We start from the raw sequence: 23,626 nt of genomic DNA, 5'->3' as shown, positions 1-23,626 counted from the left end.
TTTGCAGAGAGATCAAAAATTCACAGAGACCACCCAGCACAAGGGAACAGTCGCTGTGAGGGTCTGCAGCAGCTGTAAAGGGATCAGAACCCAGCAAGTCCTTAGAGCCACAATTCCCAACCTTCCTCGCGCCACGACCCTTTAATACATACAGCTCATCACGCGCTGACCCCCAGCCATAAAATGATTTTCGTTGCTACTTCATAACTGTACTTTTGCTACTGTTAGGAGTCATAGTGTAAATATCTGAAATGCAGGATGTCTGATAGGCATCCCCCATGAAAGAATCGTTGACGCCCAGGGTGAGAACCGTTGCTTTAGTGTGTCCATGTGTCTCTGACCTCAGAGTGTCACGGCCTTAGTTTCTTCCCCCATGACTCTGACAGAATCTGCTTCTGGGAGAGTGAATTTATCCTACTCACAGTTCAAGAGAGCCGTTTATTGTGGCGGGGAAGGTTGTGCAGGAGCAGAGGGAGCTGGTCACATCCCGCCCACAGTCAGAAAGCAGAGAGGATTTGAATTGACAGCTGGGGCTCTGCTGGATTCCTTCATCTTGGAGGGCCCAGGATTCCAGCCTAGGGAATGGAACCCACCCGTGTTGTCATGGGTCTCCCCACTGCAGTTATGTAACCAAGAGCCCACGGGTGTCCTCAGGGGCTAACCTCGATCTAGCTAATCCCTCCCAAGTGTGCCTGGAGGCCTCTCTTCCAGGTGATATTAGAGACTGTCAATTGATCACGCTGGGCACAGCTGCAGGTACCTTAAGAAGACAGATGTTGAAAGAGCTAAAAGGGCAGTAGAAATTAAAGCATCGAGCAAGGCATGTTGGCTGCGGCTGTGGCCCCTGCACTCAGAAGTGGGAGGAGAAGGAGTTCTGGGCTAGTCTGAGCTACATACAAGACCCCGTATGAAAACAAAACCAAAGAGAAACAAATGGGGAAGGAAAAATGTTTGCCAAAGAGGGATTGGTTTGGAAGCTGGCTTCCCCTAGCTACAGTTGGAGTCAGAAGTCAGTAACTATTTCAAAGTATGATGAGATATGTGTGTGTGTGTGTGTGTCTGTGTGTCTGTGTGTCTGTGTGTGTATGTGTATGTGTCTGTGTGTGAGTGTGCATAAGTGTGTGTGTCTCTGTGTGTCTGTGTGTATGTGTCTCTTTGTGTGTAAGAATAAGTGTGTGCATGTCTGTGTGAGTGTGTCTGTGTGTCTGTGTCTGTGCATGTGTATGTGTATGTGTGTGAGTGTGCATAAGTGTGTGTCTCTGTGTGAGTGTGTATCCCTTTGTGTGTGAGTATGTGTGTGTGTCTGTGTGTCTATGTATGTCTGTATCTGTGCATGTGCCTGTATGTGTATGTGAGTGTGTCTCTGTGTGTTTGTGTCTGTGTTTGTGTATGTATATGTCTATGTGTGTCTCTCTGTGTGTGAGTGTGCATGAGTGTGTATTTCGGTGTCTTTGTGTGTGTCTCTCTGTGTGTAAGTGTGTGTCAGAGTGTGTTTTGTGTGCATGAGTATGTTTCTGTGTGTGTGTTTCTGTGTGTGTGTTTCTCTGTGTGTGTGTTTCTGTGTGTGTGTTTCTGTGTGTGTGTTTCTGTGTGTGTTTCTGTGTGTGTGTGTTTCTGTGTGTGTGTGTGTGTGTGTGTGTGTGTGTGTGTGTGTGTGTGATTCATGTTCCAAGATGAGCTGAGGCTCAGAATCAGCCCCAGACCTGCCCTACCCATATTCAGAATTGATCTCTGTTGTTTTCTAACTGTGGGGTCAAGGGCAGAGGCCTATTCTCCGTGCCTCAGTTTCCTCCTCTGACATGCGGTCGCATCTGAAGAAGTCATGTATGAGAAGCCACTGCCCACATCATGCACTGTCATAATCAGTGACAGTAGTGACAGTTCTGAGCTGACACAACCCCCTAGTGAGTGCTAGGTGCTTCTTTTTTTTTTTTTTTTTTTTTTTTGGAGGTGGGTGCATTGAACTTTATTGATGGTATTCAAGAGAGAAGGGAGGGCTCCCTAGGCCCCTCCTGTTATTATGGGGGTCTGGGATGGAATTGTGAGGGAGAAACCACCGTGTATGTCCTCCAGGGATTGACAGCTGGATCAACCTGAGTCGAGTGGATCCAGATGAGGAAGTGCAGGGTGAGGTCTGCCTGGCTGTGAAGCTGCTGGAGGATGCTCGGGGGAGATGCCTCCGCTGCCACGTGAGACAGGCCAGGTGTGCTTGCCCGGGGGGGGGTGTGTGGGGTGCTCTGAAAATAAGCAGGGAGGCTGGGGTGTGGCTTGGTGGGTAGAGTGTTCCCCTAGTATGCACAAGGCCCTGAGGTCTATCCCCAGCACCACATAAACTGTACCTGGTAGTACTCATCTCTAATCCCAGTTTTCAGGAGGTGGAGGCAGGGAGTTTTAGGCTAGCCTGGGCTATAAGAAACTCTAATCCAACAAACAAAAACCCCAAACCAAAAATGTGCAGGAGTACTGATGGCTGTGGGGACCCTCTTGTCCTTCTTGATTCATAGCTACGATCCCCTCCTGCCCTTGCCCACCGTGTTCTTAAACAACAGACTCAGAGGTGTCAGCTTTCAGGGGAGAAAGCAACATCTTTGTTATTTTGAGGCAGGGTTTCTCTATGTAGCCTAGGTTGCCCTGAGACTCACATTATAAAACAGGCTGGCCTTGAACTTACAGAGATCCTCCTGCCTCTGCTTCCCAAGTGCCGAGATTAAAAGCCTGTGCCACCACAGCCTGGCAAAAGCAAACTCTTAACCCAGGTGGTCATGGACCAAACAATCAGCTGGATTCTGGAGATGGGTAGACAGATGAGGGTGGGGCGGGGAATAGTTGCATTTTAACACATTAGGGCTGGAGAGATGGTTCAGCGGGTAAATCACTTGTCACTCAAGCCTGATGACCTGAGTTTGATCCCAGTAATGCACAGTGGAAGGAGAAAGCCAACTCTAGAAAGTTCTCCTCTGACCTCCACACGTGTGCATGCATGCACAGACAGGTAGGCAGGCAGACAGGCAGGCAGTTAGCAGATACACACACACACATACACACACACCATACACACACACACACACACACCATACATACACACATACACACAAATACCATACATACACACACACATACCATACATACACACACACACACCATACATACAGAGACACAGACAGACAGACACACCATTCATACAGAGACACACACACCATACACACACACACACACACATACACACACACACACACACATACACACACACACACACACATACACACAAATACCACATACATACACACACACACCATACACACACACACACACACCATACATACAGAGACACAGACAGACAGACACACCATTCATACAGAGACACACACACCATACACACACACACACACCACACACACACACACACACACACACACCATACATACACACATACACAAATACATACATACCACACACATACATACACACACACACACACCATACATACAGAGACACAGACAGACAGACACACCATTCATACAGAGACACACACACCATACATACAGACACATACACATGCACACACATACCATACATACACACACACACACACATACACACACACACACTGTGGCTTCAGGCATGATGGGTCCAGGAACCCAGAGGGTGATGTCAGGCAGTGTCTCTGTGAGTGGGGACAAGATAGATCTCGTGGCCCAAGGCTGATGTTCTACCAACTGGCCAAGATATTCACTTTTACAGACAACCTCAGGGTTAATTCTTATTTGTTTTTCCAGACAGGGTCTCACTGTGTAGCCCTGGCTGTCCTGGAACCCACTATGTAGACCAGGCTGGCCTCAAACTCACAGAGATCTGCCTGCCTCTGCCTCCTGAGTGCTGAAATGAAAGGAGTTCTTATTGGCTAACCTGGGAGGTTGACCACACTGGAGTCATGTGGGCTGAGAGGAAGGGTGATGGGAAGAAAGCTTAAAAAAGACACCAGACCCAGGGCCAGTAAAACCTGCCCAGCCGCATCCATCTTCCATCCTGCGTCCCTCTCTGCTCCCTCCTTGGCCCTCGAATCCCATCTTTCTGTTCTCTCTCGTGTCTTCATCCTCTTGACAACCTGTCTTTCTGCCCTCGACCCACTTCCCTCCCTGAACCTTCACTCTTAGGTTTTGCTCACACACATTAAGGACAATCCATATTTCTAGCTTGCTGTGTGACCGTAAGACCCCTCCTTGCCTTCTCTGAGCTCCTCTTGCCACCCTGTCTTGGCCCCATCTGGGTGTGTTGAGAAGTGCGGACAGGGAATAATGATACACAGAGGATGGGAACCAGGTAGCGGATTGTGCTCAGGGGTCTGAGCTCAGCTCTTCTGCACATGACCCCTCCCCAGACACTAGGCTGTACAGGATCCTTTGTAAGCAGCAGAGGGACCGATTGCTGTCGCTTAGCAACTGTGTCGGTTCCTAGGAAACCAAAGGCATTCCATGGCCGGGAAGAAAGCTGGAGGAAGAAACAGCCCCTGGTGGTGGTGGTGGTGGTGGTAGTGGTGTTCCTAGATTTGGGGACCTCGAAAAGTGGGGGTGGGGGATGGGGAAGCTATCACAGGTGAGGCTTTGGGTTGTCATGGCAACCGCAGGCAGGATGTCTGTGTCTCATGCATTCCCTTTGTTCCTAAGCAAGGTGTGGGCATGGGTGTTTGTTGAATGAATACGTGATCTGATCAGAGTGCTCTGCTAAATAACTTGCCTGTGTCATCTCATTGGACTTGTGGCTCCATGAACTTGGTCTGTTACTGTCCTTATTTTTTTGGAACTAAGCCCAGGAGTGGAGGTGACTTTTTTCTTTCTTTCTCCCTCTCTCTCTTTTTAAGCCAGGGTTTCTCTGCGTAGCCCTGGCTGTCCTGGAACTCACTCTATAGACCAGGCTGGCCTGAAACCCAGAGATCTGTCTGTCTCTGCCTCCTGAATGCTGGGATTAAAGGCATGGGCCACCTCCTTCAGGCAGAGGAGACTTTCTCTAATGTCACCCAGCCAGGGAGTGCATAGCTAGGCTTAGAATTTATGCCTGTAACTCCCGGTGTAGGGCCTCTGGGGAAACTGAGGCATTCTTTCCCATTGTACTTTCCCTTGCTGGGCTTTGTGATACAGAGTCTGATCTTTACCTCAGTTTCCCCATCCAAAATCAGGAAATCTCATGTTTCTATATAGGTTCTGTGTCTGGAAGCTGCATGGGTCCAGTGAGGACCAACCAGGTCTGAGCCTGTGTGATGGACAGGCATGTTGCCCTGGAGATAGCACATTGCCATTAAAATGATCTAGTTTGCACTCTCTTTCCTGGGCCCACCTTGGGTCTGGGTCCTCGAGGGCCTGTGGTCACACATCCCTTTTCTTCATCTATCCCCAGGGACCTGGCCCCTCGGGACATCTCTGGCACATCGGACCCATTTGCCCGTGTGTTCTGGGGCAGCCATACTTTGGAAACTTCGGTGAGCAGTAAACCCGGCAGGAGTGGGACACCCCTCAGTGGGTGGAGCCAGTCGCCCCTCCCACTCACAACTCTTCCGGCCCTTAGACCATCAAGAAGACCCGATTCCCACATTGGGATGAGGTGCTGGAACTACGAGAGGCTCCGGGGACCACATCCCCTCTGCGAGTGGAACTCTGGGATTGGGACATGGTGGGCAAAAATGACTTCCTGGGCATGGTGAGCATCCTTCCCACTAACGAACGCGCTCTGTGGCTCCCTGGTGTCTCTAACGAGCAGGCAGGCAAGATGGGGGCTGCGAGTGGGTGGGTGTTCAGCTGCCTCGCGCACCATGGCCAGCTTACGCCGTGAAGTCTCACTGTCCATGGGTCAGCCAAAGGATGCAGTGACCTGCCGAAGGCTACAGAGCTAGCCTAAAGCCATCTGCATTGATGTAACCCTGCTACCACCCTGTGCAGTTGACAGTCATTAGCCTCCTCTGAGCACTAGAACAGTGAGGTCTGAAGCAAGGAAGGGGCCTTGTCAAGACCCCGAGGCTCTTAGCTCTGCTCTGGGAAGATGGCATTAGGCTTGTCTGAGGCTGTGTCTGTGACAGTCCTATGGAGCTTGCCACTGGGTCACTGTGTGTCCCAGAACCAGTCATCTCACCAAGACTTAGCTTTTCTTAATTATAAGTTAAGTGTTTCCCGGAGGTTCTAACTACCCTTGAGAGAGAGGATGAAGTGGACCCTGGCTGGCCACATGCCACCCCTGAATGGCAGTCCAAGCTCTCTTTCCAGGGCTGGGTGAACCCTGTGTTAGGCATGACAGGTCTTCAGCTGAGGACTGTGTGTCTCCTGCAGGTGGAGTTCACCCCACAGACCCTCCAACAGAAGCCACCCAATGGCTGGTTCCGTCTCCTGCCTTTTCCTAGAGCTGAGGATTCTGGGTAAATGTGGGTGCCTAGGGAGGGGCTCCTCCATCTGTGAGCAGGTTATTATGGGTGCTGGCCCCAGCCTGCCCTGTCCTTCTGGCACTTCACCAGTGGGCCCCTAGTCACATGCCCTCAGGGTGTTTCTGCAGGTCCATACAGCACTCCATCTGTTCACTGCAGACAGGCTGGCCCACCCAATGTGTGACAGAATGCTGGGTTTCCTCAGGCTGCCCTTGCTTTACCCCTTGCTTTATTATGCAGTGTCAGGGATTGAACCTAGGGCCTTGGCTGTGCTAGGCAAGTCCTCTGCTACCACCTTGTGTACCTGGGCCACCCATGTCTGTGCACACTGACCACACAGCCTCTGCCCCTTCATTCTCTCCCTGGTTACATCCATCCACTCCATTCCCATACACGACTACCCACCCCACTGTTCTTCCTGTTCATTTTGGTTCCCACTGCTCTCCTCGTTCTTCACCTTGTGTCTCTTGCCCCTCCCTGTGCTCATGTCTCTATCACTATGGGTTAGCCTGCACTCACATCCCCTTCCCTGTGGTCTGCTCCACTCTAGGCTAGCCTGCACTCACATCCTCTTCCTTACCGTCTGCTCCCTCTAGGGGGAGCCTGGGTGCCCTGCGGCTGAAGGTGCGCCTCACTGAGGACCGGGTCCTGCCTTCCCAGTACTACCAGCCTCTCATGGAACTGCTTCTGGAGTCCGTGCAAGGGCCAGCCGAGGTGGGTGTGGCAACAGGTGCCTCGATCTGGGCTGCTGGATCCAGGGCATAGCTCTCTCCCCTCCCTGGGGAACCAGGGACTGCTGTGCTTTGGGGCCCCAGGTTATCTGTCTGCTCTCCTGTTTCCGCTCAGGAGGACACCACCAGCCCCCTGGCATTGCTAGAGGAGTTGGCCTCTGGGGACTGTCGTCAGGACCTTGCCACCAAACTGGTGAAGCTTTTCCTGGGCCGGGGCCTGGCTGGGCCCTTTCTAGATTACCTCACAAGGCGTGAGGTGGCACGAACCAGTGAGTTTCTCCCCCAGAGTCCCAGATGCCACTCCCCAAGAATGGGTCTGTAGAGGATCTCAGGAAGGTGGGGGGAGTAGGGTCCCTTGGTGACTCTTATGTGTTGGGGAGTCTGTGCTGCGATCCCTGGAGGGCTGAGAGTGCAGATCCAGCTTCAGGTGCTGTGTGACCCCAGGCAGCTTGCCAAACCACTCTGGGCTTCTGAACTGTGAACACAGTTGGCACTTCGGGTTCTTCCTGATTCTTTCGGCCTCAAGAATCAAACCCCTACCATGGGCGAGCGGGGTGAACTGGGTTCAGCCCCCTCCACCCCAGCAAACACACCTTCCCTATCCTCCCAGATGACCCCAACACCCTCTTCCGTTCTAACTCCTTGGCATCCAAGTCGATGGAACAGTTCATGAAAGTGAGTAGAGGGACCCGGCATGTCTAGGTGCAAGTGGCTTCCTCCCCTGCTCACTGGGGCCTCAGAGCCTGCTGGCCTCAAGTGGCACTAGGTGGCTCAGCTGGGTGCTGTGGCAGATGCCTGGCTTCAGCCCTGGGCGGCACCCTTGGACACAGCTGGCCTGGCTCTGAAATCTCCCTGCACACCCCCTGCCCCAGCCCAGGGTGTTCCCTGCCACCCTTAGCCGCTCCGTGTGGCCCCTGCCCCCAGCTCGTGGGCATGCGCTACCTGCATGAGGTCCTGAGGCCGGTGATCAGCCGCGTCTTCGAGGAGAAGAAATATATGGAGCTGGACCCTTCCAAGATGGACCTGAACCGCTCCCGGTGAGCGAGGTGGGGTGGCCCGGGCCTCCAGCCACACCTTCTTTGCAGGCGCTGTAGGCTGCCCTGTGCCAGCTGCTGCCTGTCTAGGGAGATGTGTGTAACCTCCAAGTCTTGTGTGGTGCTGCCACTTGGGCTGTTCTGAGTTCAAATCCCGGCTCTGTCTCTCCCGCACCCTGTGACTTGACCTGACGCTTGAGGGTGCTGTGGGAACTTCTGTTTTGCATGTCAAGCTCAGCTGAGGATGATTCTGGAAGATGCTAGAGGCATCTAGAGGGTTGTCTGCAGAATGAGTCCCAAGAATCTTCTGTGAGATTGGGGCAAGTTAGGCGGTAATGAAAAGCCACAGCCCTGTGGGCTCCTCCTTCTTTCCTTGCTTGTTTCCAGAACATTCAGAGGGCCGGCTTCTGTGCCAGACCATAATGAGGATAATAGATTCCCCACACCTCCGACCATCCTGGGTGCAGGCCTCAGCATCCAGGGGAGTTGCAAAGTGGGAATTTGAACGTAGGCTCCAAATATAAGGGCAGAGTTATCTGTGAAACTCCCGGGGTATCCATGGAGACCATGGCAGCCTCAGAGGCCCTCACAGGTGATGGAACCCTGGTCCTAACTTCTGATGTCAGGTTTGACACCTGATGGGCCTCTGCTTTTCCAAGTCAGTTAGATGGGAGGAGTCAGATGCTCAGCTCACTCACTGTCAGGACCACATGGGGCAATACCAGGGGCCATGTGTTGAACACAAGGACTCAGAACTTCTGGCTGGAGGACACCAGGTGGTGGCGACAGTATTTGCCAAGGCCCTGAGTTTGGAACATCTGACATGTCCATGCTGAAGACACCCTAGAGCTTGTAACCATGAGTGACAGGGGGTGTGGGATGTATGGCCATTCTGAGGAGGTGACAGTTTAGCTGCTTGTCAGAATGTTCCAGGACAAAGGAACAGTCACATCGAAGACTCTGAGATGGGACTCCCTTCCCCCTGGGTGTTCAAGCTCTAGCTGGGAGCCGGGCATGAGGGGAGGGTGGGGCTGGGGGGGAGCCTGGAGTTAGGGAAGGGCGGGGCTGGTGGGAGGAGCCTGGGGAGGGGAGGGCGGGGCTAGTGGGGAGCCTGGAGTGAGGGGAGGGCGGGGCTGGTGGGGGGAGCATGGCGTAAAGGAATGGTGGCTGGCTGGGCTTCTGAGGCAGCAGGTGGAGTGCTCTGACTGGAGGTCCTGCCTGCTGCTTGCTCCCTGCAGGAGAATCTCCTTCAAGGGGACACCCACGGAGGAGCAGGTGCGGGAGACCAGCCTGGGGCTGCTGACCGGATACCTGGGGTCCGTTGTGGACGCCATCGTGAGCTCTGCCGGGCGCTGCCCACTTGCCCTGCGCTTAGCCTTTAAGCAACTCCAGCGGTGTGTGGAGAAGCGCTTCCCTGGGATGGAGCATCAGGTGGGCTGGGTTCTGAGGGAGCCGATGGGGATGTTGGACTGGGCCGGGGCACCTTGTTCAGGGTCACACAGAGAGCCAGGTCAATGGTCAAAGGTGACACCAAGACCTAGGCTGCTCAGACTTGAGTATCTGTGGAGGAGGGACGGTATTCCTGGCAGGACCTGGAACCCAGGGGACCAATGATGATGACTGATGGAGATGATGGTGATGGTGGTGATGAAGATGATGGTGATGATGGTGGTGGTGGTGGTGATGGTGATGGTGTTGGTGATGATGATGATGGTGATAATGGTGGTGGTGGTGGTGGTGAAGAGAGCAAAAGGGAGGAGGAAGAACAAGACCAGGATGAAGGCTGAATGGGTTCAGCATATGCCAGACTTTCCCAGCTTGGATACAAAAGGTAGAAACTGGGAGCTGTGGCTTTGGGCCATGCGAGGCACATGAACAGAGCAGATGTAGGACTAGAGGGAGTGGTGGAGACTGTGGCAAAATGTGACCCCCCCCCTTCCTCCCACAGCTTGTCTACAGACACCACTCAATCCAATGTTCTACATAGGAATGGGGCCCAGTTTCCCTGCTCCTGAAGAGCCCCTTTCTCACTACTATTTGGGGCTCACAAACACCAGGCATGTATTCTACCACCCAGCCAAGGTCTAGCCCTGCCTTCGCTTTTTTGAGATAGGACCTTGCTAAGTTTCGAAACAAGGCAGACCTTGAACTTTCCATCCTCCTGACTCAGTCTCTCAAATATCTGGGACAACAGACAGGCCTTTGTCCCAAGCTAGGCTGAGCTGGGCTGAGCTGGGTATCTACCTCCCTCCTTCCCTCCCTCCCTTTCTTCCTCCCTCCCTTTCTTCTTTCCTTCTTTCCTTCTTTCCTTCCTTCTTTTTCCTTCCTCTCTCCTGCTTTCTTGCCAAGTTTTAGGATTCTACATAAAGTCTCCCAATTTTGAAACAATGGGATTAATTCACCCAGACAAGAGCCATTCACCAAGCAAAGGCCATTTGGAGTCAGTCCCCACACATCTAAGTTGTCCTGGGCCATGGGCTACTAGCCTGAGATCCCTGTCTTAACAATGTTCAGTGCACAACCTGAGGTGGCTGTCACGGGGAGCTTGGTGGCACAAGCCTATAATCTCAGGTCCCCAGGAGGCCAGCCTGCGCCACAGACAGAGGTGACTGTTACTGTCTTAAGTTACAAATGAAATCAGCAAGACTTCTCTTTAAGATTTATTTATGTGCGTGTGTGCAGGTGCACATGCTCAGAGGCCAGGGAGTATCATATGAGCCCCTGGCATTCCAGACCTTTGTGAGCCCGCTGATCTGATAGAGCAGTAAGCGCTGTTATCCACAGAAGCAACTCTCCAGCCCCAGCCAGACTAACTTTTACCCAGTGCTAGATGCAGGCCATTTAGCAGAAGGATCTAGAAACTGTTGAACACTGGCAACATCGCAGTCCAGTTCTTGCAGCCTGAGCTGAGAGCTTTGCACATATATACCACCCCTCTCTCTGCTTCCTGCTCACAGAAGGGGAAACTGAGCCCAGAGGGCTTGAGATTTCCTCCCCAGGTTTCCCCATCTCAGGTTCCCCATCCTCCCACACGGGGCTGAGCTCTGACAGCATTGCCTGGGCCAACTCATAGGTGTTAAGTGGGACACGGCTGAGATTGGGAGAAGTGAAAGAGAGCAGGGGCCAGCTCCCCAGTCAGCCTGGGGAAGCCAACATCAGTGACATCCACGTCCCCAGAGGGCAGGGACCATGAAATTTCCTCAGTTTGTGAAGGTAGGGAGTCCTGGACAGTCCCTGAGTCACAGGATTTAGTCACAGGATTCATTATGGCATTTTATTAAGTGTGTGAGTGTCACGTAGCCCAGGCTAGCCTCTTCTAACTTATTACATAGCCAAGGATGGCTGTTCCAGTTTGCTTATTTATCATAAGTACACTGTAGCTGGGTGTACTGTACACCAGTAGAAGGCATCAGATATCATTACAGGTGGTTGTAAGCCACCATGTGGTTGCTGTGGTTTGAACTCAGGACCTCTGGAAAAGCAGTCAGTGCTCTTAACCGCAGAGTCATCTCTCTAGCCCCGCTGGTTTGCTTTTTACTGCTGTGATGAACACCAAGATAAATCGGGGGAGAAAAGAGCTTGTAGTTCATCATGGAGCAAACTCAAGGCAGGAACCTGGAGGCAGGAGCTGATGCAGAGGCTATGGAGGGGCCTTGCTCACAGGCTTGCTCCCTCCCCATGACTTGCTCAGCCTGCTTTCTTATAGAACCCAGGACCACCAGGCCAGGGATAGCTCCACCCATAGTGGGTGGGGCCCACCCACATCAATCATTAGTTCGGAAAAGGCCCCCACAGGTTTGCCCACAAATCCTCAATCTCTCTCTCTCTCTCTCTCTCTCTCTCTCTCTCTCTCTCTCTCTCTCTCTCTCTCTCTCTCATCTTGTGCGCGTGCGAGGTGGGGGGCAGGAACACACACACATACTAACTAGCACAGCGACTTCAAACTTGTGCCTCCTCTGCCTTCTCCTCCCACAGGCTGGAGTCATAGGCACACACACAGCCAGTTTCTGCGACCCCGGCATTCCGTGTATACTAGACAAGCACTCCAGCGTCACATATACACACCGACTTCTTTTTATTTTTCATTTTGAGACAGGGTATTATTAGGTTGCCTGGGCTGGCCCGGAACCTACTCTGTAGCCCAGGCTAGCTTTGAACTTGTGACCCTCCTGCCTCAGCCTCCGTGTAGACGGGCTAATGTGCCACCAGCCCTGGCTCACATGTACCTTGATGAGCTAATGTTGGGGGCCAAAATGGCCTGAGGACCTGCCTGGGATGAAGGAGTGACTTGGGCTCTGATCAGCCTGGGAAGGGCCCCTCTCACCGGAGGCCTTGGGTACAGTCACTCACTGCAGGGCCCATTAGCAAGGCTGACATGCCCAGGAAGCTAGCACACTCCAGGGCAGCTATTGTGATAGGTGTGACTGACACCCCGAAATAAACACAAGCATACATATTCGGGCTTGACATAGCCCTGGGGGAGCAAGCTGTGCCCAGCGTGGGAAGTCCGCAGAGGGACTCAGTGGGGCTGGGACAGTGTGTACTCAGGAGGGCTCTGCAGCCTGACAGCCTGGGCTCTCAACCGAACAAGAGCCTCCGTTTCCTTAGAAACCAAGTGGGGTTGAAGGTTGGGCTTGAGGCACTTGTGACCTTTGACCCTTGGGGGCACTGCTTGTGCTGGGACTGAACGGCAGGAGAGTGGTAAATAACACTGCCTCTGCTGTTGATTGCTGGGTAACCTCGGGCCTCAGTTGTTGCCTCTTTCAAACTGGATGTAACCCACCCCAGAGGGAGTGGCAGGTGAAGGTGTTGGCAGGAGAATATGGCTGGTTCTTGGCAACTGTAGGTTACAGATCTGGGTTTGAATCCCGATTCCTCTGCTGTGTGACCTTGAGCAAGCTACTTGGCCTCTCTGAGGTGGCAACTCCATCTCTCTCCTCTGACTCTGTGTTCCGAGCACAGGAGTCTGCTAAAACTGGTTTTGCCATTTTGCCAGATCAGTTTCATTGCCCCATTTTCTATCTAGAGAAACTGAGGCAGAGAAGAGAACCCTCCCTGAAGGCAAGGAGAAGCATTCTGACCCAACTCCTTCTCCCTCCTCTGGACAGCTAGTCTTTGCTAACTCAGTTTCCCCAGCTGGGATGTGGGCTTCAGGGCCTGTCATCTGTGGTTCTCCGGCAGGACGTGAAGTACTTGGCCACCAGCGGCTTCCTCTTTCTGCGGTTCTTTGCGCCCGCCATCCTCACACCGAAGCTGTTTGACCTCAGAGACCACCACGCAGACCCCCAGACCAGCCGCTCCCTGCTGCTGCTTGCCAAGGTCTGTGTGTGTGTGTGTGTGTGTGTGTGTGTGTGTGTGTTTGAGTATGTGTGTGCTTGTATGTATGTATTTGTGTGTAAATGTGTTTGTATGTGTATATGTATGTAAATGTGTTTGTGTAAGTGTGTTTATGTGTATGCATGTGTGTACTGTGTGAGTGTGTATGTATGAGTATATGTGTATGTGTGTGTGTGAGTACATATATGCATGTATATGTATGAGGTTGTGTTTGTGTGCATGTGTGTATGTGTGCGAGTGTGTGTGTATGGGTATGTATGTGCATGTGTGTATGTTTGAGTATGTGTGTGTATGTATGTATGTGTGTGTTTGTATGTGTATGTGTGTTTGTGTGTGTGCATGTGTGTGTGAATATGTATATATTTGAGTGTGTGTGTGTGTGTGTGCATGTGTATGTGCATATGTATTGCGTGAATCCATCTGGATCCTCTCAGCTGCTGAGAAGCATGGTGGGAAAGATCAGGAAGGTCGCCTGGGAGAAGACTCAAAGCACCTTGTGTGTATCTTTGTTTCTGTGACATGGACTTGCTGGGCCACTGAGACCTAGAACGTGCCGTGTCACCCAGGTTGGCCTAGGACTCAGGGCAATCCTCCTGCCTCAGCCTCTTAAGTGCTGAGATTCTAAATGTACCACCATACCTAACTTTCATTTGCTCCCCCCTCCTTTTGGTGGTACTGGGAATTGAACACCAGGCCTTAGGCGTGGTAGGTGATCACTCTACCACTAGCTACAGCCCCAGTGCCTGACCCTTCTCCTCCTCCTCCTTTTGACTAGACCATCAAAACGCACTCTTTCCAAAAGAAACAGGAGAAGCGAACCAGCAGTCATTTATACCTTAGTATGAATTAAGCTATTCTTGACAGAAATGGGCAGAGCCCGGTGCTGGGTGCGATTGTCTGGGCAGGAGCTAGGGGTACTGATCCCAAAAGGGAGGGTCAGACAGTGCTCAAGGCGTATAGATTAGAGAAACAGAATTTGGGGCCACAGAAGGTGCTTGCCTCACAGTGAACTTGGCCTCCTTTCTCCTTTGCTCCAGGCTGTGCAGAGCATTGGAAACCTGGGCCAGCAGCTGGGCCAGGGCAAAGAGCAGTGGCTAGCCCCCCTCCATCCCTTCCTGCTGCAGAGCATCTCACGTGTGAGGGACTTCCTGGACCAGCTGGTGGATGTGGATGGGGATGAGGGTGAGTCCTGTGGTTCCACCACTACTGGCTTGTAATCATCCCCCCACCCTGCCCCCTGGAGCACTCAGCATCCCACTCCCTTAGTCCCTAGTACTAAGACTCTGGACCTGCAGGTCAACTAGCCAGTCAACTAGCATTTTGTGTCGGGCTTGGTTAGGTCATCTCTGCCAATGTGGCAGTGTGGTAGGGCCATGGCATGGAATCTCTGGTGCAGGCATGCTTATTAAGTCCCTGCTGTATAACAGGCACCACACCAAAGGCCTGGGACTGGGACTTAGTGGAGGAGAGCTTGCCTTACATGTATGAGGTCCTAGGTTCAACCCCAGCACTGAGAAAGAAAGAAAGAAAGAAAGAAAGAAAGAAAGAAAGAAAGGAAAGAAAGGAAGGAAGGAAGGAAGAAGGAGAAAGAAAGAAAGAAAGAAAGAAAGAAAGAAAGAAAGAAAGAAAGAAAGAAAGGATAGATCCCCCTGTAGGTTCTTTGGATAAAGTCATTGGATGAGGGAGAAATGGCTCCGTGGGTAAAGTGTTTGCTGAGCAAGCTTGAGGATCTGAGTTCAAATTCCTAATCACCTAAAATCCAGGCCTGGCTGTGCCTGCCTATACCCCTGGCCTTGATGGTGTGAAGACAGGCAGATCATCCGCCACGCCCCCAACTCCCACCCCTCCCCCACCCCCATCGCCGCCAACCATTGTAGTCAAAATGGTTAGTTCCTGGTTCAACAAGTGGCCCAGTCTCAAAAAAATAAGCTGGAGAGCAACAGAGAAAGACTCCAGATGTTGACCTTGGGTCTTCACATGCACATACATGCACACATTCACACACATGTATGCACATGCACACAAGCACACATATGCACAGATGTGCACAATTCATGTACATGCACACATGCACAGACATGCATCCAATGCACATATATGCACACACAGATACACATGCATGCACATGCACAGACATGCACACAAGTGTATGCACATTCACACAATGCACACATATGCACGGACATGCACAGACATGCATCCAATGAACATACATGCACACACATGCACATATGCACACACATGTATGCACCACATACACCAAAAAAGGTGAGTGAGACAGAAGAAAACCCTGGAATTATTTGTAGAATTTCATTCTAATGGGAGCCATGTTGTAAGATAGTAGCCAAGAGCTGAGGGGTGGTGACACCCCCCTTTAATCCCAGCACTCCAGAGGCAGAGGCAGGCTTTCCTCTGAGTTCAAGCCCAGCCTCATCTACAGAGTGAGTTCCAGGACAGCCAGGGCTACACAGGGAATCCCTGTCTCAAAACAAAACAAACAAGCTAGCAAACAAAACAGGCTGGAGAGGCGACTCATGGTTGAGAGCACTGGCTGCTGTGCCAGAGGACCTGGGTTCTTTCCCAGCCTCATACATGACAGCTCACACCCGTCTAATTCCAGATCCAGGGGATCTGACACCCTCATACAGACACACATGCAGGCTAAACACCAATGCACATGAGATAAAAATAAATAAAATCATTAAAAAATTATAAAAACAAACAAAACAAACTATCCAATCAATCAAACAAACAAACAAACAAAGGCAATAGCCAAGTTGATGGAGTGTCGGGGAGTTAGCAAGGAGGGAAGAGTGGGCTGAGGGAGGTGGTCCACGTCTTAATTCCCAGCATTCAGGAGGCAGAGGCAAGAGAGGCCTGGTCTATGGAGAGTTCTAGGCCAGGCAGGGTGTCACAGTGAGATCCTATCTAAAGAAAGGTGGGGAGAGAAGAAGAGTAGACAAGAGAAGAGATGGCCCCAGTGGCCTTCCCTGGTGCCATTGGACAATCTGGAGTGTGCATTGTGACTCTTTCACAGTGTTGTTGAATTGACATCAGCTCCCAAATGAGGACGCTGCCAGGTGCCCAGAGAATGGAATCGGAGTTTAGCTGGAATGCTGTTTTTTTTCCTCACAGAGCCCACCCCACCCCTGTCCCGCCCCCTGACTCTCCAAGCGTCTGTCTGCCCAAGCGCTGATGCAACCCTGGGGTCAGAGCGCCACCTAGTGTCAGTGCTGTGGAATGACTGCAGACTCAGACAACAGGGCACAGACCCAAACCAGGACTAAAACACACTCCACTTTGCTCTTATCAGAGATTCTCCTGGCCTCAGAGACAGCGACAGGGCGAGGATGGTGTTTTTTTGGATTCTGTCTGGGCACGCAGAATAGTTAAATGGCGTCTTGGTGCAAGATGGAGTCACTCTGGCTAAGATCTGGAGGACTGGTGTCAATGTTACAGTGATCCCAGCAGGGAACAGCACGTGCAAAGAACCTGGGATGGGAACAGGGAGCATCAGAGAGGCCAGTGCAGGAGAGAGAAGGGGTGGGGTAAAGAAAGAAGGAAGTGGGGTGCTGGAAAGCTGTGGGAGAACAGGGGCTTGTGTTGGGTGTGGTGTCGGGTAGCCCTCTGAAATGAAGGACTTAGCACAGAGGGCACTTCAGAGTGGGGGACTCGGATCACAAAGGGGTAACCTGGGCAGTGGAGAGCCCTGGTTGTGATGGTCTGGGGTGGGCAGGGGGTCTCTGTTGCGGTGAAAGGTCTGCAGCCTGGAGCTGGCGCTTGAGGCTGACTGGGACATCGCTGGATTGACTGGGCCAGCTGCAGGCTCACCCGCAGGGTCCTGGCCTCCCAGAGGGACCTGGGTTCCACTTTCCCCTGCTGCTTGACCCCTCCTTTGCCTCAGCGGTTGGCGGGGTGAGAGGGGTCGGGTTGATGAGGGTGGCTGATGGCTGAAGGAGTGGTGTCTGAGGTCATAGCCTTGGTCTTCCGGCCCCTTCACAGGTGCTAGAGACCTCAGACATGGCAGAGTTCCCCACCTCCCTTTCTATTTCCCAGAGGCTGGGGGATCAACCTGCGCCCTGGTCCAACCCTCAACAATTGTTCGAGAAGGCTTTCTGCTGAAGCGCAAGGAGGAGCCTGCAAGCCTGGCCACCCGCTTTGCCTTCAAGAAGCGCTACTTCCGACTGAGTGGGCGGGACCTCTCCTACTCTAAGACTCCTGAGTGGCAGGTGGGATTCCAACACGCCCCGCCTCCCCATTCCTCCCCATCAGAGCAGCTATTCCAAACTCTTGGCTTACTCCAAGTTTGGGGCCAGCCTGGCCCATGCCAGGGACACTGGGCACACATACTCTGCCAGGTGTGGACATGCGGGGGCGGGGGCCATAAAGTCTACACCAAGCATCATAGATTCACACGTAGGATCCATCTGTTCTGACGGCTCCGTGCCCGTGTGTATCCGGGCACTCATTCAACTACGTAATCACCCGTGGTGTGTGTGTGTGTGTGTGTGTGTGTGTGTGTGTGTGTGTGTGTGTGTGTGTGTGTGTGTGTGTGTGTCTGGCTGGCTGGCTGGCTGTCTATCTGCACTAGACAGAGAAACCGCTGTCCTCTGTGCTAATCAGTGTAGCCCGAGGGAGACCAGGACTTGACTTGTGTGTCCGACTTGCATTTCATTGGCTGTTCGGGTTGCCAGGCCAGGTCCACAGATCAAGTGACTTTGGAAGGGTCATTTACCTTCAGGCCTCAGTTTCCTCATCTTCTAACTGGGGAGAATAACAAACAGACCCAGTGTCAGAAGGTGGTCGTGGTGGTTGAGTGGGCTGATGGAAGTGTGGTTCTGAAAGCCACAGCCGAGTGCCACGTCAGCAGCTGCCGTGGCAAGGATGATGGCGGTGCTGATGCTGATGGTGGTGCTAAAAGATTCTAGTGATGATGGTGTCGGTGATACTGACAAAAGCAAGCTCAGACTTAGAAAAACCAAAGCCACTCAGTAGGTGGCAGAGTGGGACTGTGGGGAGGACACCAGAGAGCTATTAGGAATTGAACACGGGGCCTCGAAGACCCCACCTGGTGCCACAGCCAATGGAATGCTGTCCCTGGCCGCCCACAGGTTCACTCATCCATCCCGTTGTCCTGCATCCGGGCCGTGGAGCGTGTGGACGAGGGTGCCTTCCAACTGCCACATGTCATGCAGGTGGTGACACAGGATGGCACCGGGGCATCACACACCACCTACCTCCAGTGCAAGGTAAGGTATGGGGCACAGCCAGGGGTGGGGTCTGTGGCTCAGCCTCACCCATCTTCTTCTGCTTCTATCTCTTGCAGAACGTGAATGACCTCAATCAATGGCTGTCAGCCCTGCGCAAAGCCAGCGCCCCCAACCCGGGCAAGCTAGCTGCTTGCCACCCTGGTGCCTTCCGCAGCGGGCGCTGGACCTGCTGCCTCCAGGCCGAGCGCTCAGGTGAGGTGGTGTGTGTGCTACAGGCTCCACAGTCCCCAGTCAGCAGCATCGAGCTTCCACCTCGGCATGCTGTGCAACCTCGAGCACGTGACTTAATTTCTCTGTGCCTCAGTATTCTCATCTGGGAAGTGGGTTTGAAGATAGCCCGTACCTCCTTGGTCCTGTTAGCTGATACCAAGTGGATATATTCCAAGTGCCATCTGCTGTGCAGTATTGGTACATGCAAGTTCTGTTTCCAACATTCCTACTATGTGCCAGCTGCCCAGAGTAGAGACAGTCAGACTTATTGAAGTTAGATGGTGATGTGGTGACAGTGACAGTTTGCTCTGCTACTGCTGGAGATGAATCCCTGGCCCTGAGCGCTCCACCACTGACCCGCACCCTGGCTCCAGCCAGACAATTACAACATTAGAATGACCAACCTGAGGCTTTGTCTGAGGCCGAGCCCTAGGGCAGAGATCGGGAAGGCTGCCTGGAGGAGGTGTTGCTTTGGGTGGCTATCGTGGAGTTGAGAGGGTGAGTGAGGATGTGTAGAGCAGAGATCAGGCTAAACAGAGGGGGCTAGGGCAGGGCTAATGGATCAATATAGTCTGTTTTAGCTCTCCTCCTTCTGGGATAAAATACTCTGCACCTTAGGGGAAGAAAGGCTTAGTCTGGCTTGAACTTTCAGATCACAGTCCATCACTGAGGGAAATCAGGGCAGGAACTTGAGGCAGAAACCATGGAGTAACGCCGTTTGCTGGCTCACCCACCGGTTCACACTCAGCCAGCTTTCTGATGCAGCTCAGGACCACCTGCCTAGGGAATGGTGCTGCCCACAGTGGGCTGGACCCACTCACAATCAACACAGATGTGACCATGGGATAATCTGATCTGGGCATTCTGTGGCTGTGGAATTTTGAGACCCTCCTCTTGGTTGACTCTATGCTGTGCCAAGTTGCTAAAACTCAACAGGGTCAGGGTTCATGATGGAGGCAGGGAGGCTGGGGAGGAGGCTGGAACCCATGCAGGAGGTTGGAACCCATGGGAGGTGGGGCTTGGCTAAGAGGAGGCATGCACAGGTGTTGGGCAAGCTGAAGGCAGGGTGTGATTGTGCCTGGAACAAGGCTTTCCTGACAATGCCGTGTACCCTCAGCTGTTGGCTGTAGCCGCACACACTCCGCCGTCACGCTGGGAGACTGGAGTGACCCACTGGATCCTGACGCCGAGGCCCAGATGGTGTATCGCCAGCTGCTCCTGGGCCGGGACCAGCTCAGGTTGGTATCACATGCCTCATCCCGCTGTGTTCTCCTCACATTCATTCACCCCTGAAGAAGTGTTTCCCTCCCTCAGGGCTTCATGTAGCCCAGGCTAGCCTTGAACTCACTATGTGGCAGATGTCCTTAAACTTGAGATCCTCCTGGTTGTACTTGCTCAGTGCTGGGCTTACAGGTGTGTGCTAGCATGCCTGGTTTATAGGGTGCTGGGGGCTGAGCCTCCAGCTCTGTGCGTGTTAGGCAAACTACTGACTGAGCTGTAGGCTCAGCCCGTTTTCTTCCCTTTCTTTCTCTATTTGCCCGTGCTGGGGGTGGAACTCAGAGCCTTATACTGCGACAAGCTTCTGCTCAGTCCCATTTATCCATCTTCTATTGCACTGGCTAAGCTTTTAGAGGTGTGCGGGCCACCATGGGGCCTCAGTGTTCAGGAATTGAGGGCTTCGATGTGTAAGGCAGACTGGGATAGTCTCAGTTAAGGCTTCTATGGCTGTGACAAAATGCCATGACCAAAGTGACCTCTAAAAGAAAGCTTTTAACTATGGTTTGAGAGGTTTAGAGTCCATGATGGCTGACCAAAGACATGACAGCAGGAACAGCTCAGAGCTCACCTCTTGATCCCAAAGCAGGAGGCAGAGAGAGCTTACTGGGAATGGTTTGACTCTTGAAACCTCAACTCACATTCCCAGTGATATACCTTCTTCCACAAGGCCACATCTCCTCCCACAAGGCTACATCTCCTCCCACAAGGCCACACCTCCTCCCACAAGGCCACACCTCCTCCCACAAGGCCACACCTCCTCTCAAGGCCACACTTCCTCTTACAAGACCATTCCTCCTTTCACAAGGCCACTCCTCCCACAAAGCCACACCCCCTCCCACAAGACCACTCCTCCTCCCACAAAGCCACACCCCCTCCCACAATGCCATACCTCCACCCACAAAGCTACTCCTCTCCTGAAGACCACACCACTCAGAAGGCTACAACTTCTCAGAAGGCCCCACCTCCTCTCACAAGGCCACACCTCCCCCTAAAGGCCACACCTCCTCTTTCAAGGCCCGTCCTCCCACAAGGCCACTACTCCTCCCACAAGGCCACACCTCCTCCCACAAGACCATACTTCCTCCCAAGACCACTCCTCCTCCCACAAGGCCACTCCTCCTCTCACAAGGACACACCTCCTAATCCTTCCCAAGCAGTTCCCCCAACCAGGGACCAAGCATTCAAGCATATGAGCTTGTGAGTGTGGTTCTCGAAATTCAGATCACCCCAGGGAGCATGGGAACTTACAGTATGGGGGCTCCAGAGACTGAGGCATGGTGGTCTACATAACTTGGCTTCTGAGCCTTCCTGGTATCTTGGACACCTCCCCCCTTCCTCCCTTGCCCCTACTTCCTGGCCTGAAGAGCTTTGTTACTTAGTGTCCCATCCCACTATAGAGAAGGTTCTGTACTGAGCTGCCTGGATTTAGATCTGGGCCAGTTAGGGGCAATGTGGTTCTCAGCTAGTCATTTGGCTTTTCCGTGCCTTGTATAGAAAACAAGGCTATAGGATACTGACCTCATAGTACTGTCCTAAGGGTCAGAAGCTGATCCAGTGAAAGGACACTACATAACCTCCCATATGTAGGAGATATTATTATTCTGTGTGGCCTTACGCAAGTTCCTTGATCTCTCTGTGTCAGTGGTTTATCTGAACAGGGTTACTGGTAAGTACCTACCTCATGTAAGGTGACTGTGTAAGTAGATGAATTCGTGCGTGTACAGGCTTCTCGGTGTAGTGTCTGCTACTCTAGAAAGGTTTGTGGTCACTGAGTGGTGATGGTTTGTGATGATAGTGGTATGGTGATGATGATGGTGATGATGATGGTGGTGATGATGATGGTGGTGGTGGTGATGGTGATGATGATGACGATGAATGATGACGACGACGACGACGATGTGGTGGTGATGGTGATGAACCTGATTTCCTACAAGCAGCAGAGAATCTTGGGTAGGAGCAGCACTGTGCCTCAGAAACCAGCTTTGCCCCTTTCCCTATCAACCCTCAGGCTGAAACTGCTGGAGGACTCCAGCCTGGACACAGCTCCAGATGTGGACCCTGGGAAGGACTCCAGTGCTGTAGACGGTAAGCGAGAAGGGTTCCATTCTTGTCCCTTACAAATGTGTGCCCCAGTTCGTCAGGCACACCCCCTCTGTCCTCCTGCATGCCCTCTTGTTTCCAGTTCACCAGTGGGACAGTATCCTGGTGAATTTGGGAATTCTTTCTGTATGGGGGGAGGGGGAAACCTACAGCTCCATGGAGTGGGCTCTGGTGACAACCACCAGGAGCCTGCTGAACCTGTGGCCTTTTCTTTCCTACCAGGGCCCTGTGCTGAGGTTCTGGCCCAGCAGAGGGAGGCCACAACCCGTCTGCTGCAGGTACTTGAAGACTTGGAGCAAGCCCATGAGGAATTCCAGAAACGGGGATAGGGGAAAGTGGCCCTCTAGGACACTGGATGCTGAGAAGGTGCCAGAGCCAGTTGGGGACAGAGCCACGGGGCTTCCCTGAGCTTACTTTGGCCTAGGCATCTTCATTGTCGTGGCTTGGAGCCTCCCAGACAAAGTGTGGTCCTGTGTGCCCTGTAGCCAGCCAGGGCATAGGAACCTTTAATAGGGCCCAGCCTTGTACCGACTGACCAAACCTCACTTCCTTCTCTGAGCCTGGAGCCTCAGCTTCACTGGATACAGCTCCTCCAGTACCGGTGGCACCCATACCAGTGGCACCCATCTCACCCCCATCTCACCCCCAAGCTGCTGGGTACAGCTGTACCTGAACTCCAATCCTGGCTAACGCAGAAAAACACTCAATATGCTTGACCAGGAACTTCCTGTGTTATCACTTCCGTGGGCCCCTGTGACCTCACAGATCCTTCTGTACCCCACTTTCATCTGGCAGCCCCGGCCTCAAGCTTCTGGGACCAGGTGTTCTCGGAAGAATGGACTGGGAGCCCAGCATGCCAATTTGGAGCCTCGAAGCTGGACACGGGCTCTTCCTCCCTCTTATACACTGTATAAAGTGACGTGTGAGCATGCTTAGCTGTGAAGTGTTAAAATCAGGGTACCCTAGGGGCCAGTGAGAAGCTTCTTGGCTAGAAATAGAGGTTCCCAGGCTCTGCCCTAGCCACTGAATGCATTTGAGGGTTTGGAGGGGCAGGTGTGTGAGTCCTGGGGCTCAATGGTTCTGTGGGTTTGAGGTGTGACTTGAGAGTAACCCACAGAGGGGACACAATCGGCTGGCAGAGCTGGAAGAGCCTGTGAATCCTGAGTCTGCCTAAGGAGAGCTCTGGACAGAAAAAAACCTCAAGTCCATCAGGCTGGATTCCGAGCACTAGGAAAGGTGTGGCGCTATCCCGCGTGTAGC

At 52.7% G+C, this 23,626-nt stretch overlaps 1 protein-coding gene across 2 annotated transcripts in view; it reads left to right on the top strand.

The window, feature by feature from the left end:
- The window catches only part of Rasal1 (RAS protein activator like 1), a 32,420-nt gene extending 9,122 nt beyond the window's left edge, over positions 1 to 23,298 (top strand). Inside the window, exons 5-21 of one of the 2 annotated variants that reach the window (XM_032886535.1) lie at positions 2,074 to 2,203; positions 5,392 to 5,473; positions 5,560 to 5,691; positions 6,315 to 6,400; positions 7,003 to 7,120; positions 7,253 to 7,406; positions 7,748 to 7,812; positions 8,062 to 8,174; positions 9,410 to 9,602; positions 13,353 to 13,490; positions 14,546 to 14,690; positions 17,565 to 17,737; positions 18,620 to 18,757; positions 18,835 to 18,970; positions 20,106 to 20,226; positions 22,275 to 22,351; positions 22,589 to 23,298. In XM_032886535.1, coding sequence (XP_032742426.1) covers positions 2,074 to 2,203; positions 5,392 to 5,473; positions 5,560 to 5,691; positions 6,315 to 6,400; positions 7,003 to 7,120; positions 7,253 to 7,406; positions 7,748 to 7,812; positions 8,062 to 8,174; positions 9,410 to 9,602; positions 13,353 to 13,490; positions 14,546 to 14,690; positions 17,565 to 17,737; positions 18,620 to 18,757; positions 18,835 to 18,970; positions 20,106 to 20,226; positions 22,275 to 22,351; positions 22,589 to 22,695 — 2,108 coding nt within the window. In that variant the 3' untranslated portion in view covers positions 22,696 to 23,298. Of the gene's footprint in view, positions 1 to 2,073; positions 2,204 to 5,391; positions 5,474 to 5,559; positions 5,692 to 6,314; positions 6,401 to 7,002; positions 7,121 to 7,252; positions 7,407 to 7,747; positions 7,813 to 8,061; positions 8,175 to 9,409; positions 9,603 to 13,352; positions 13,491 to 14,545; positions 14,691 to 17,564; positions 17,738 to 18,619; positions 18,758 to 18,834; positions 18,971 to 20,105; positions 20,227 to 22,274; positions 22,352 to 22,588 lie in introns of those variants that run through there. The other variant, XM_032886536.1, reaches the window with a different exon arrangement.
- The last annotated feature ends 328 nt before the right edge of the window (positions 23,299 to 23,626 follow it).

The sequence above is a fragment of the Rattus rattus genome, chromosome 16 (genome assembly GCF_011064425.1).
Source record: "Rattus rattus isolate New Zealand chromosome 16, Rrattus_CSIRO_v1, whole genome shotgun sequence".
NCBI classification, from domain to species: Eukaryota; Metazoa; Chordata; class Mammalia; order Rodentia; family Muridae; genus Rattus; species Rattus rattus.
This window is presented reverse-complemented; position numbering and strand designations above follow the sequence as displayed.